We start from the raw sequence: 15601 nt of genomic DNA, 5'->3' as shown, positions 1-15601 counted from the left end.
GATAATTCTATGTATCAAATATCAGATTTAATTTCAAGGCAATCAAAGCCTGGAGCTTCTGTTCCAAATGTCGGGATTAGCAGAGAATATACATATGGATGAGAGATACTGACAGACAGAGAAATGAGAGAACTGGATGTGTGTGTGCATGAGTATGTGTGTGTGCGTGCGTGCGTGCGTGCGTGCGTGCGTGCGTGCGTGCGTGCGTGCGTGCGTTCGTTCGTGCGTGTGTGAACAGCATATCAGCAGTTGTTAATGTTAAGCTTGTGCTGCAGCAGCCAGGCAGTGGTGACGTGGAGAGTGTGGTGACTAATGGTGTTGCTTACTGTGGAGTCCTGGAGGAATCTCTGCCACACGTCAGTGGTGAGACCGCTGTAGGCATCACACGGCACGCCAGGCTCCACAATGGTGTGGTTGACCAGAGCAGAGAGGTGTGTACGGACAGTGGACAGGTGACGGCAGTAGGCAAGCCCTTTCAGATAAAAGAGGTAAATTATCCAATCAATCTTATGAAACTTCATTAAGATACTTATTGAATTACAGTATAAGGTGACCGCCAATCATGGTTGCTATTTCTTTTTGCTTTTCTTTTTTCTTTTTTTTTTTATCACAATTGTTCTATTTAAACACATGAATCATAACATATCAAATAGTAGGGGTGTAACGATACATTTTAATAGCGATACGATACGCATGGACGATATTGGTTCATTCATGGCGATACGATACGATTCGATTCAATGATTTAAAATCGATATAGTAACTATTTAGCAAAGAAATTAAATCTGTGTGAAACGTGTCAAAAATCTATTATTATGGATATACTGTAAATAAGTAATCGCCGTGATTCTCTAGCAAATACATGGACATTATATTTCAACACCTATGGACAAACCCGCAACTTGACATGAACACAGATATTACACAAATCTTTCGATAGACCAAGAGTAGCTAAATGGAATGGAAAGGTAATTAGACCCGTCTTTTTCATTTTTCCTCTTAAAATTGCTAAATACAAGGCACAAATACTTAGTTCCCATACAATAGATTATTTGCCTTGCAAAATGATTCGATACAGATTATCTGCATTTAAAAAGATACGATACGATACAAAGCCAAAACGGTACGATATTTTGCTTTTGCAAACAATATAGTACATCATTGCAAACTAAAATAGATTTTTCAATTCAGTTACTATATCGTTACACCCCTATCAAATAGCATTTCAGGATACACAATAACAGACTAGGAGGAGGTGTTTTGCATTCACATACACCCATAGAATGCACGGGAGATGATCTGGTACTTCATGTTGTCACAGAGCATCTTCAAAGGAGCCCTGTCAGATAATACAGAACAGAAATGACAAATGAGGAACACAAATCCTCACTTCTGCAGACACAACAATTTAATGATTTGTTGTGCATGTTTTCCAAAAGAGAACCTAATTGAACTCACAAAATTGTCAGCTTCGATTTATTATCAAACAGCTACTCTGCTTTGCTTGCATTTTCCCTACAAGCTTTTCTCTGTTGCATTAATGTTGTAACTGTCCACAGGTGTATTTGTCTTTGGATTCTTACACCCAACCCCATAATAGAGTTGCAAGAGTTTGGGCCACTACGCGGCCCTAAGAATCTAAAGTTCTTACACCTACATTGCACCATCCGTAGTCTCCATACAGTATGTGCATTTTACCCATATATGGATACCCCTGGTACCCATATATGGAGATCCATGTACTGTATATGGAGATATGCTGTGAGAGCCCAAACATGCATGTGAAAGTCCTATGACGTCTATGACAAGGGATTCTGTTAGTGTGGCATCACAGTGAAGCCAGAGTGTGATGTCAGATGTGACCGTTCACATACTAATCTGCGACCAACGGTCGCAATTATTTCTACTCCCTCACCTCTCATGGTTGCATCCATTGGGTGGTACCCCATCAGAGAGGCTCCCCTGAGAACAGGAAGAACACGAGGACTTTCTGAGAGTAGGATGCCACATTGTGGCCGCCTGGTCCATCAGATCTGGAGGAGTCACTGTAGCGTGCACACACGCGCACAAATGCACGCACGCACGCACGCACGCACGCACGCACGCACGCACGCACACACGCACACACACACACACACACACACACACACACACACACAACCAAACCATTGTCATCAGTATCAGATTCAGTATATTACTGTTAACGCAGTATTCTGCTGAAGCTATTAAGCACATTTGCATTTGGCCTTTGATGATTTAAACGCAGCTGCAGCGCTATGCACACTCAGAATTACACTCATCAATTATGACCCCGTCGGTATTAATTCAGATATAATAATCGTTTGATTACTGCTGCCGACTGAAAGAGAGAAGATCAAGCAAATGAGCAAAGATCATTGAGCAGTTTGGGATGGGTAAACAACTGCCTGCTTCAATCCATGATATCTGCATTTAAGTAACACAAACCTAGACTACCATATATTTCCAAATAGTAGCCCGGGGGCAAATAACCGCCGGGCACCAAATACCCAGCCGGGGGTCTGACACCGGTTTGCGTATCGACCGCCCGGTTCTTTTAGACGCCCGGGGGAGTCAAATCAATTTAGCTACTATTTGGAAATATACGATACTTTAGTTGATTAGCCTTTAGCAAGCAAACTATTTTTTTTCCCAGCTCAACAGCCATGACCATTCAACCACCTACCGCCATCTTGAAAAAGGTTGTTGCATTGTAACGCAGTTAAAATGGAGGGTGTAGGGTGTGTGTGAGGGGCCTTTGATTACGGCAAACATCAATAAACATGGCCAGAGGCAGAGATGAGAGCAGGGCGGATAATAAAGGCAGGGAATTAAAGCAAGATAAGCCGACAGGTGAACGAACGAGATGCGGCGTGACAGTATTACAGCCGTTTCCTGGGAGTAAAGGGGATTCTTCAGGACAGCTGCATGACCGCTTTGGGACCACCAGGGTCCCTGTTTTGGAGGGGGGCAGTCTTCTCAGTCGAAGGGAGAAGGAGGAAGTCAGATGGGGAGGGTGGGTTACAGTCACTGTAACAAACAACGAGGGGGACATTTTCATAAAAGATACTGCAGCCCTTGGGCGATACCAGTGGCTGCCGCACATTCCCATTAAGGCCTAAATCCGATTTGAAAATTACCCAGTTTTTCTGGAAAACTATTACTCAGCATCTGTAGCAGCTATAAACAAAATTCCCAAACTATTTGTATTTGATAGCTCATTTCATAGAAAATCTTAAGAAAAAAAAAATCAAATGTGTTTTCAAAAAGAAGTTGCTACATACTATACATGTACTGTAATACACAAAAATGTGTTCCTGGCCTGAGGGGTAAAAGCACAATGTGCTAGATGCATTCCAACTAGTACTGTACATTAATATGATACCCTGTGGGGTAAAGTTCCTTACCAAACTCTGATTGGCTGTTGGGGAAGAGGATACGGAAGACGTAGTCTGTGGCTTCATCTTCCTCCTTATCTGAGACCGACTCTACGGAACCGGACCCCTGAGGAACCCTCTTTCGCAGTTTAGGGAACACTTTGCCCTGTAATTGAATACAGAATACAGATGCAAACAAACACACTTGTCATTCACATAACAGAGCACATATTGTACAATGGTGGACAAGTAAACACCGCTAACACAGCCACAGAACACATTTAGCAACATCACACCAAGGCGTTCTTGGATCGTGACGCAATTCCCCATATAGGCCACACCCATTTCCGTCAGACAAGCCGTTACGCCATTTTCCGTTTTCTTCAAAACACACGTTTTGCTACAACTCCTACAGATTTTGTGGAATACTTAATACTTATCACGCAAATCTGTACATATTATCTCTGTGGTCACGTGATCAAAATGTATCTATTAACAGTCTGATTGCATATATACAGATGGACCTCGGGAGATACTCACTGGATGGAGATAGATTATAGCCTTTGCTACAGTATATATGTATATGTTTTCTTCTCTTTGCTATTCTTTTTTTTTTTTTTTTTACTAATTGGGAGTAGCACTGTTAATGTTCCTATCCCTCTTTTCCCTCATAATTGGGAATACATTGGTTAAATTCATTATTCTTAATACTTGGTAACCTTACTCGGGTTTGAACTTCTTTTTTTTTTTGTACTAAAACTTTTTTGTTCTATTTTCAATGTCAAAATTATGGTTATGATTGTGACTATGTGGGGAGTCACCCAACACGCGTTCAGATTAGAATAGATTATGATCAGGAATAACACCGATTGGAAGCGTTTTGGATATTTTTTCCCGCTGTCCTTTTCTTTTTGGAAAGCTGACTTAGGGAACCGGGGAATATTGCTATCGACCACACTCGACACTGTATTTATGTTTTTGTTTGTCCTTTTGCTTTCTGTATTTAATAAGTCTTCAGGATGTGTAATAATGCTTGTAAACTGTTCTCTATGTCACACGATATTACAAGTCATACGCTAGGAGTGCAACGGACAAGTCATCCTCCACTTTTTTACTTGACCCAACTAAATTGGTATGAGTAGATGCTCCAATATAAAGTTTATTTCATGGAATGTGAAGGGCTTAAATGGGCCGATAAAGAGATCCAAAGTTTATTTACAATTGAAAAGGCTGAAACCAGATATTGCTTTCTTACAAGAGACTCACCTTCGATTATCTGATCATACTAGATTACGCAGCAATTGGGTGGGCCAATATTTCCATTCAAGCCTGGATAGTAGAACTAGAGGGGTTGCCATCTTAATAAATAAGAGATTAAACTTCACTATTTCTGACACTAAAGTTGATAATGCGGGGCGGTATATTATTCTAACGGGTACTCTTCATCAGATACCAGTAGTCTTGGTGAATGTTTACGCCCCAAACTGGGACGATGCCAGATTTGCGAACAACCTTTTGTCATCTCTTCCCAACTTAGATACTCACCGCCTCATCTTTGGGGGAGATCTGAATTCAGCGATGAACCCTGCATTAGACAAATCAAACCCTAAAATTCAACAACAATCGGCTATGGCTAAAGCCTTTGATGTGTTCATGAAGGAAAATGGTTGTGTTGATCCCTGGAGAGAGAGAAACCCTCAAACAAAAGGATTCTCCTTTTTCTCAAATGTACACAAAACATTTACTCGAATTGACTACTTTTTTGTTGATCAGTCTTTCCTGCCAGCCGTTGAATTATGTGATTATACGGCTATAGTCATTTCAGACCATGCAGCTATACAACTTGATATAAATTTCTCTAACTGTCAAAGGGAAAGACCCTTATGGCGTTTCAATTCATTGCTTTTGTCTGAAAAAAAGTTCTGCGACTACATTTCCAGCTCGATCGACACTTTTATTGTTACAAACAAAACGGAAGACACTTCTGCCTCCATTTTATGGGAATCGTTGAAGGCTTTTCTCAGAGGCCAAATAATTTCATACTCAATATCATCCAACAAGGCCAAACAACAAAAATTTGACGGTTTATGTAAGGACATCGCTGATTTGGACAAACTCATAGTGTCAAACCCTACCCCAGAGTTATGTAAAAAGAGGCTCGACCTTCAGAATAAAGTTAATTTACTGACTACAACAACCGCTGAGAAGCTACTAACTAGATCGAAGGGACGGTATTACGAACATGGAGATAAATGCAGCCGCCTTTTAGCACACCAACTTAGGCGGCAAGCTGCCACCCGGCAGATCTTGCAGATAAAAGATGGCTCTAATACACTACAGACAACTCCCTCTGGAATCAACCAGGCATTTGCTAGTTTTTATTCCACTCTCTACAAATCGGAGTCTCCAAACGACCCATCTGATGCAACAGCATTTCTTTCAATTTCCCTAAACTCGACTTAGCCGAGGCAGAGCGGATAGATAAACCTTTAGCTCTAACGGAGCTAACTGAGGCCATTAAATTAATGCAGAGCAATAAATCTCCAGGCCCGGACGGCTACCCTTCAGAATTTTATAAAACATTTAGCGAAAAACTTTCTCCTCTACTGCTCGACATGTACAACGAATCCTTGACTAATGGAGCTCTTCCGCCAACTCTAACACAGGCAACTATCTCCCTTATTCTCAAAAAAGATAAAGACCCAACTAGCTGTGGATCTTATAGACCTATTTCCTTGCTAAATGTTGATAGTAAGATTTTGGCTAAGACAGTTGCCATTAGACTGGAAAAAGCCTTACCTGATATTATCTCAGAGGAACAGACTGGTTTTATACAAAAACGCCACTTATTTTCAAATGTTAGGAAATTAATGAATTTAGTGTACTCGTCAAAACCATCCAATACTTCTGAGGCGGCCATTGCTATGGACGCCGAAAAAGCGTTTGATAGGGTCGAGTGGGAATACTTGTTCATGGTACTTAGAGAATTTGGTTTTGGTGATACTTTCATTTCATGGGTTCAACTTCTATATACCTCCCCTAAGGCGAGTGTCTGTACTAACGGTTCTAGATCAGAGTACTTTACCCTGACTAGAGGGACAAGACAGGGTTGCCCCCTATCCCCACTCTTATTTGCGATATCAATCGAACCGCTTTCTATAGCGTTGAGGACCTCACGACTCTTCCGTGGGATAGTGCGTGGGGGTACTGAGTACAGGGTTTCTCTCTATGCTGATGATTTACTATTGTACCTATCCAACCCTGTCCCAGCCATCCCTCATGTGCTTGCTATATTAAAGGATTTCGGTAGCTTCTCGGGGTACAAACTGAACTATCAAAAGAGCGAGTTTTTCCCTATTAACGATAGCGCAAAAGGTATTGCACAAACAGATGTGCCATTCCACATTTCAGCCTCTGGTTTCAAATATCTAGGTGTAAATATTACGAACAAGTTCACTTCACTTTTTTCTGCAAATTTTACCCCCCTATTAGACCAAGTAAAGTTAGATCTTCAAAGATGGGATAGCTTGCCTCTGTCTCTGATAGGAAGGATTCAATCTGTTAAAATGATTATACTTCCGAAATTCTCCTTTCTCTTCCAATGTATTCCAATATACATCCCTAAATCATTCTTTGTAGCTCTTGATCGGATCATATCACCATTTATATGGGCGGGTAAACAGTCTAGAATTAAAATTTCTACTTTACAAAGAAGTCGCGAAGATGGTGGCCTGGCCCTTCCAAATTTTACATTTTACTATTGGGCTGCCAATGTGCAGAAGTTGGCCTACTGGTTCCACTCCCCATCGACGGACTGGTGCTTATTAGAGGCCCAATCCTGTCGCTCAACCTCTCTTGCTGTATTGGTCCATTCTAAACTTCCCTTATCACCGACTAAATATACTACTAATCCAGTGGTCATCGCTTCTCTAAAAATTTGGTCGCAACTGAGGTCCCATTTTAAATTCAAAGACAGCTCAATAAATTGCCCCATAGTTCACAACCATTTGTTTCCTCCCTCTACACTAGATTCTGCTTTCACTATTTGGAAAGATAAGGGAATTGTTAAATTCTCTGACCTATATGAGAAAAACATATTCTGTAGTTTCGATAAAATTCGGACCAAATTTGACCTGCCCAGAAATAATCAGTTTCGTTTTTTCCAAATCAGAGATTTTGTTAGAAATCATTTCCCTTCATTCCCTGAGAGGCCGAGGGATCTACCTTGGGAAACTCTCCTAAAATTGCAACCCGGAGGAAAAGGACATATTTCAATGACTTACTATTCTATCACCCAACTAAATATGTTCCCACTGGCCAAGAACAGGGAGAATTGGGAGACTGAATTGGGTGAAGCCTTTCCTGACGAGTGGTGGGACGGGGCTATTGACAGGATTAATACGTCGACGTCATGTGCAAGATTGGGACTTATTCAATTTAAAATCTTTCATAGACTTCATTATTGTAAATCAAAGCTCGCTAAGATATATCCTGATGTTGATGACAAATGTGATCGCTGTGCGCTATCGCCAGCAAACCATACTCACATGTTCTGGCCTTGCCCAAAGCTAGTACAATATTGGACAAAAATCTTTGAGATTCTCTCTGAAGTGTTCTCGGTTCAATTGGAACCTTCACCCCAAATAGCTATTTTTGGAGTGCCATCGAATTTTCAGCTACTAACAACAAAGAAATCCAACATATTGGCCTTCGCAACATTAGTGGCAAGACGTAGGATATTACTGCTATGGAAATCTCCAACCCCTCCTTCTGCTGATTTATGGTTGAAGGACATCATGGGATTTCTAAAATTGGAAAAAATAAAATTCACACTGAGGGGATCGGTAGACAGATTTTTCTCAACCTGGCAACCACTTATCACATACTTTGAGGGTCTGAGAACACTTGCAGTAGACTGACCAACACTGTACAACTCAGAATATTTAATGGCCACCTCTCGGGGCAACTTGTAATGATATACATAATTGAGGAGGATGATGTCTGTTAGCACTCTATCGACTTGATCTGTGTAAATAATACAACTATGGTTTCTAGGAGACTTAATTCCATTGGTATTTTATTATATATATTATATATATATATATATATATTATTTTATTTTAATTTATTGTACTTAACTTTGTTTGTGTAACTATTTTTCTTTACTATCGTGCATATTGTGTACGCTGATTTATTGTTTTGTATTTATTTTATTGTTACTGTCTTTATTATTGTTTCAAGGAGTGATTAATGATAGCAACATGGGGGGAGGGTTGGGGAAAAGGGAAAAAAAAAAAAAAAAAAGAATGTCTTTGCAAGATTGACTTGTTTGATGTACAATGTTGAAACATATGTGACATGAATAAAGATATATATAAAAAAAAAAAAAACAGTCTGATTGCAGTGAAACTTTGCATGCACATTCCCAGTAGGCAAGGAAGAAATCTTTTAAATTGGCCGTATGCAGGCACTATAACAGCCCACTTCACATTTTGGACTATAACTTTTGAACCATAGATCATACAAAATCAAATTCAGATTCCATTCTAATTGGCCACCAGACACCAAGGTACCTGACCAAGCGTTGAAATGTGATGAGTTGGGAGTGAGAATGCTTTGCACATGTAAGCCATTTTGCTCTTATGTCATATGCATCATGGTTTTCCCACCCACCTACAGTCAAGTATGACATGAGAACAAATTCCCAGTGTGAATATGGTAGAATGACCCAATAGATGAGCTCCTGTGCTGACCTTTCCTCTCTGGGACCAGAGTGGAGGATCCAACTGTCCATGGGGGAGGAGGCCATTCTCAAGGCAGGAGAGGAACTGGAGTAAGTGGCCTCCTCTGGGGAATCGTAGTGGAGGCCTCTGTATCCCATCCTGACTCACAAGCACCACTGTTCCCCCACTGTCCACTAGAAAGTGCAGAATAAATTAAGCCATGATGGTATCTATCTGCTGTAAATCATTCATGAGTTCTGTTTGTGGGACAGTTGAGCAACACAAGTGAAATATATATAATATAGAGCACATGGGTTAGCCTATTTGTGAATAGAGTGAGTGAAAAAGCAATGGTAATGACTTAATGAGTCTTGACAGGCAGACATTATGTTGATGATGATCTTCACCCAATTTCCCCTCTGCAGTCAGACCATCTTATCTTAATCTTAACCCATTTAGGCCTAGAATTATTTAATGCTTTAACCAGTGAAAAATAGCAGATATACAAGCTCACAGCACGGCACCGAGTGCCACGCTGCGAGCTTGTAGATCTGCTATTTTTGAAAAAGTCGTGAAAATATGTGCAAATCTTTGAATATATGTATTTTTAACGCAAACGTTTGTAACTCAAATTTTGCTTCTGGGGGGTCCCTAGAACTAGATATTTTGAGATGGGGGTCCGTGGCCAAATAAATCTCATTTTGGGGGTCCTTCACATGAAAAAGTTTGAGAACCACTGACATAGTAGTCTCTCAAATACAGACTGACTGAGCTCCAGTTAAGTGAAAAGGACCTTTTCTTTGACGATGGCTGGCCAGATTGCTGACATAGAAGCATAGGTTTTTCAAAAAAACCTTAGAAGGAATCAAAAGACACTTATAGAATCAGGTAAAAATTCAAATTTTCATGATTTTTCAAAAATAGCAGATCTACAAGCTTGTATATTTGCTATTTTTCAATAGTTAAAGCATAAAATAATAATACACTATAATGTGTACTCGTTCTAAATGGGTAATACTGGTAATGTTTTTACAGTTCAGCTACATTGAATGATTGCTTTAGAACAGCATTTGATGGGAGGCCAGAGCCATTGTCTGGGGCCTGGACGCACCCTGTTGATGACAGTGCAGGTAAACAATATCCTCCAGGTGGATGGTCATGGCGTAGTCCCAATACACACTGAAAAAGAGAGATAACAAGTCATACTCCCTCTCACAACTGACTGTTAGAAGAACACTGGTTTCCGTCTGGGAACCCCCAGAGGTCTTTGAGAGGGTTCCAGGGGGTCCCCAGCAAAATGAGGAACAGTTGTATGTAAACACTTAAACCCCAATATCTTTGGGCTATTTGAAAAGAGCTGATCTACAAGCTTAAAAACCTCTCATCGCGACACATAGTGAGCTTGCAGATCTGATATCAAAATATATTCAAATGGAGATCCACGACCGAATACATAAATATTTATAAAACCCACAGACAGACGTAACCACTTACAAACTGACGTCCCTATTATGGGCATGTCATTATAATCAACTTTCAAATATGTTCAAAAGCTTTAAAAAAATGTATTTAAAAATTAGCGATGTGATGGATTGTGAGCTTGTAAAGATGCTATTGTGACTACTTTTGAGCAACACTGTAATACGACAAAGTATAAATTAGGGCATTCATTCATGGGACAAAAAAGCATAAATATAGTGGATATGGTTTTTGCCTGTCAAAGACGATATGTAATAAAGGGAAAGATTAATGATGCTATTAAAGGTAACCACTTGAACCCCAGCAAGGCTTTTCTGGGGGAATATTAGCTTGAGCTTGTAGATCGGCTAACGATATTTGGTAGATGGAAAAAAGCGGTCCGAGTTGTAAATCAAGTCCATTTCACTGAGTCAAGAGGGTTTAAGTGGTTAAGTGTGGCTGATGTGTTCACTATAAAGTCATTGCATCTGGGAGGTGCACTGCACACCTGCGTTCATAGTCCAAGTCTCCCACAGAGCCATTCATCAGCTGATTAGGGGTCCACTTCAGGGTCATGATGTCAGCAGTCTGGTGCAGAGAGAGATAGCCTGGGATGGCTTCCATGTCATCCCTCTGAAATAATTACCACGATTTTAATTAAGATTTCATAGACGAGTTTCTGGTCCACGTTACACTGATAAAACTAGATGTGTGCGCAGGGTCTGTACCAAAATTAGCCAATGAAACCAGCGCTCCCCAAAACAACAGGTTTGGGGATTGGACGGAATTGATTACATGATACAGTCAGCTGTGCATTTAGTCTCAATGTTTGTAAACAAGAAACCCGTCTATTGTCTATTAAAAAGAAAAACACCAGTGAACCGTGTATAGTATTAGGAAAGTGCATGCAGAATCAGAAAAACTAAACTAACTAGTGTACAGTATGTAGAAAATATACAGTAATTAACCAGCTGAACCTCAGCATTCAAGGTCTGGGGCGGAACATTCACAAAAGAGAGACGATCTACAAGCTCAGAACATGTTGCAACGCGGCACATTTTGAGCTTGTAGATTTTGGCACGGAAATTTGGTGTAGTGATAAAAAGACAGCACCAAGAATAGATGCAACTCATGTCAAGTTTACTAAGTATACAGGGTGTTTAAGTGGCCAATGTATTTTGACATTCTTTCCAAATAATAAATCAAATTGTGGCAGTGCTTAAGTAACTGATAGAAGTGGATTTGAGCCAAGCCCTCTAAATAATCACCGCAAATCATTCCCCACCAGCGGAGCATTTCATTAACTGATTTACATGAAGGAATTTCAAGGACATGATTATGAATTCTAACCCCCTGACAATATACTGTATGCCAAAATGTTTATTACATCTTGTGCTATGCCAAAAGTTATGATCAAATACTACCCCATCTGCACACACACACACACACACACACCTGCAGTACTTTGCACAGGCATCTCAAAATTAATATTATTTGCTGTAAAAGTAAGCAATACCACAATATAAAATAAAAATACTCTTTTACAAGTAAAAGGCCTGTATTCAAAACATGAGTAAGTACAAAAGGATTGGCATCAAAAATAAGTACCAGGATATATGTATACACGCATGCATGCACGCACACACGCACGCACGCACGCACGCACGCACGCACGCACGCACGCACACACGCACACACACACACACACACACACACACACACACACACACACACCACAACAAACTGGGGGACCTTCTGGCACCCACACTGCCTCTCTACCCATTCAGTTATGGCCACCCCCAGGCACTAACCCCATTACATCAGGTCCAATCTATACTATAATTTTGCGAATGTCTGAGTGAGTGTCTGTCTGTCTGTCTGAAACAGCGTTTCTCCTCAGTGGCTGGAGCAATTGATCTGAAATCGCATCACCATTAGCATATGAACACACCTGACATAACTGTGAAGCCCGTTTGTCACTTTCACAAATCATATGCTGTACATTAGCATTTTTATGGTGTATCTACTATCTATTCTGCATCTAGCATGAGGCACATCTATTCTGCATCTAGCATGAGGCAAAATGTTTAACCAGCTCTGTGTGTGTGTGTGTGTGTGTGTGTGTGTGTGTGTGTGTGTGTGTGTGTGTGTGTGTGTGTGCGTGTGTGTGTGTGTGTGTGTGTGTGCGCAGGCGGGTGGGCGGGCGGGCTGGGGGGGGGGGGGGGGTAGCCATTAAACAAAACGGGTATTTCTTACATTGATGCTCCTACATATTATCATGCAAGCACCAGTTAAAGTTACTTTCCATCCCTCATATACTGTATGCACAGTGCACATCCCATAACCCACACACTGCACATCATTTTGGAGCTCATATCTTTGAACGGGTAAGGGCTAGTGACTATAAAATAACCGGACACAGAAATCCTAACTCACTAAAGATCCATGGCTATCAAGGTCATCCCTAGATCTGTGAGAAGTGGTCATAGACTTAAAGGTTTTCTCTCAACTACAAACATTCTGGATAGTAAGCCTTAAACATTCCCAGGTCTGTATGACAATATTGATTTCTCTCACTTTCTCGAGATAGGCTATTCTGGTTTAGATAATAATGTATTTCATTATATGTGATGACTCCTTCAATGTAATACTAAACTGTGAACATGTCTTTAATATGTACATACTGTATTTATCTCACTTTAGAGTAAGTATGAGTCAATTTACCTTATTGAGTTTTGCATATACTTTGTATAAAAGACCTGTTCAATATTACCCGTTCAATATTACGTATGTGCTTGATACGATTAAAATGTGTGTGTGTTTGGATTGGAAACATGTGGGAAGGTATTACACTTATCTGGCTTCTATGGACCTGTCCTATTCATTGGAAAAAATCAATAGTGTACCGATAGCCAAACCTCAAATGAACAAAACAATGTTTCATTGCATCATTATAGACCATGAGGCTTGTTTGAAACCCCTGCTTTAGCACCACCATTAGGCCAAAATGTGTGTGTGTGTGTGTGTGTGTGTGTGTGTGTGTGTGTGTGTGTTTGTTTTAGAGGGAGAGGAGCGTCCGTTGCTCCGTTCACTTCACGCTGGTCGCAACAACCTCACTTTTTTAAAACATTTCTTGATTCAAATATATTCATTATTTTTTTGTTTGCCAATGTGCGACCCCAATGGCACCTTCCTGCGACCCCACTTTGTATCGGGACCCATAGTTTGAGAACCGCTGCTCTAGTGCCATCATAAGGGCTGCTAGTGGGACTCTTTAGTCTTGTTTAAAATGTATTTCTGCTGCCTAGAGATTATTATTTTCTTTCCTCATCATCCGCTTTGAGCCTAAGAAAAGAGAGGAAGTGGGTGGTTACCGGTTGTACAAGCACATTGTTTTTGCCAAAGAGCAGGGTTGCCCTGTTGTTCTGGTGCAGTGACTCCACATAGTCCCGGGCTGAAGGCGAGGGGGAAGACCGCTCATCCATGCTGCTGCTGGAGTGTCGCTTCTGGATCTAGAAACACACACTGATTAGATTAGATCAAACCCCTGCTACTGCCATATCGTCTTTGTCGTGTAGAAACCCCTATGTCCAAAACATAATTTTAAAAAGGATTTAAATTAGTGAAAATAGCCGAGCTAAAAGCACACATTGCCTCGCGGTGCGAGGCGTTGTGTGCTTGTAGATCTGCTATCTTCCCTAGTTTCGTGCGACAATCTTGTATGATAAAGCAGGACTTTACTCTGCGAAAAAACTTGGAGGTACGAGATTTCTGTCCGACAGTGACGATTCAAAATGTATTAACTGTGAATGAAAATGCGATTTGTTCCATCATATTGTTTACACACTGCATTTGCCGGAATAACTTTTTTTCTATAATCACTGCTTTACTGTAATATTAATAAAAAGCAATCCAGCATTGTGTTTTCTTGGCTAAATCCTGTGCATAACACAAATATAGATTTAATTGTTTTAATATCACTGAAATGTATACTGGCCTACTCTATTTCTGGTGACACAGACCACAACTGTTCTCCACAGTACAGTATCAGTATTATACTGTATATTATACATCCTACATAGGAGTTAAAAAATACACTGCAATATTCTATATCCCTTAGCTGTGCTGGATCACTGATAACATGAAGATTGTTCTCAAGTGTGGTTTAAGATTTGCCTTTGGGCCACGCCAAGCCTAACGCTTGAGGCTCAGGTTAGTGCACTTATCTGTATCTGAGCAGATCCTCACTTTCAGAGACAGAGAGAGAGTATCTCAGAGGGAACAACACTCAATCTCACTGCTGAAACTCAGGCTACTTGCCACTTGCCGCATATGAGAACACATCAGCTCAGTGGCCTGCTTGGCACTCAGCAGTTGGATTGGGGCATTCTAGAAGGGCCAGATCCCTGCACATTCTAGCGTCATGTCCAGCGGATGTACTTGTGCATCAAGCTGCCTCACGCTACAGACACAGGAGATAGGTTCCTGTCCTATGGGCCACACGGCTTGGAAAGGCTTACTTACTTATAGTGCATGGCCCCATTTTGTACTTACACACAAAGCAGGCCTCTTGGTTGGAGAGTCCTGTCTACCGTGGCCACCATGGATGCGGTGTCTCTGAACAAGTTCATCAGCGGAGGGATCTGTCCAGAAGTGGTCTGCTGTCTTCATCTTAGTGTACTCCAATGCACACGGACCAACTGCCACCATGAATATACTTTGTTACTGAGAATCAGGGATTCTACACATTTTCTAGTTTTTTGCACATTTTTAAGGGGCCATTTAAGGGGCAAACTCTGCAATATGGTAGAGGGCTATACCAAAACACAAAATTCACAATCAATGGCCAAAGCTATAGCACTCAATTGAAAATTTGAACAGGTATAACTCATGCCCTGTTCGACCTACAGCCATGAAACTTCATTACATATACAGCATGCCTCTCCTCATGCCGAACAACTTCTGCCACTCTGACTTTTGACTAAGTTCTGACCTTTAGATCTTCCACCATTTTGAATTAAACTG

General features: G+C 40.8%; 1 protein-coding gene across 1 annotated transcript in view; it reads right to left on the bottom strand.

Moving 5' to 3' along the window:
• Positions 1-15601, bottom strand: part of sgsm1a (small G protein signaling modulator 1a) — a gene marked incomplete at both ends in the record, with an annotated part of 45115 nt that overhangs the window by 7295 nt on the left and 22219 nt on the right. The window contains 10 exons of the mRNA XM_080738598.1: positions 327-472; positions 1275-1339; positions 1916-2045; positions 2905-3048; positions 3426-3561; positions 9149-9312; positions 10230-10297; positions 11085-11209; positions 13951-14088; positions 15131-15276. Of these exons, the coding sequence (XP_080594724.1) occupies positions 327-472; positions 1275-1339; positions 1916-2045; positions 2905-3048; positions 3426-3561; positions 9149-9312; positions 10230-10297; positions 11085-11209; positions 13951-14088; positions 15131-15276 (1262 nt within the window). The remainder of the gene's footprint in view (positions 1-326; positions 473-1274; positions 1340-1915; positions 2046-2904; positions 3049-3425; positions 3562-9148; positions 9313-10229; positions 10298-11084; positions 11210-13950; positions 14089-15130; positions 15277-15601) is intronic.

This window comes from Nannobrachium achirus (genome assembly GCF_963921795.1).
Source record: "Nannobrachium achirus genome assembly, chromosome: 12".
Lineage (NCBI taxonomy): Eukaryota > Metazoa > Chordata > Actinopteri > Myctophiformes > Myctophidae > Nannobrachium > Nannobrachium achirus.
The sequence above is the reverse complement of the archived record's forward strand: the minus strand, read 5'-3'. Positions and strand labels throughout refer to the sequence as shown.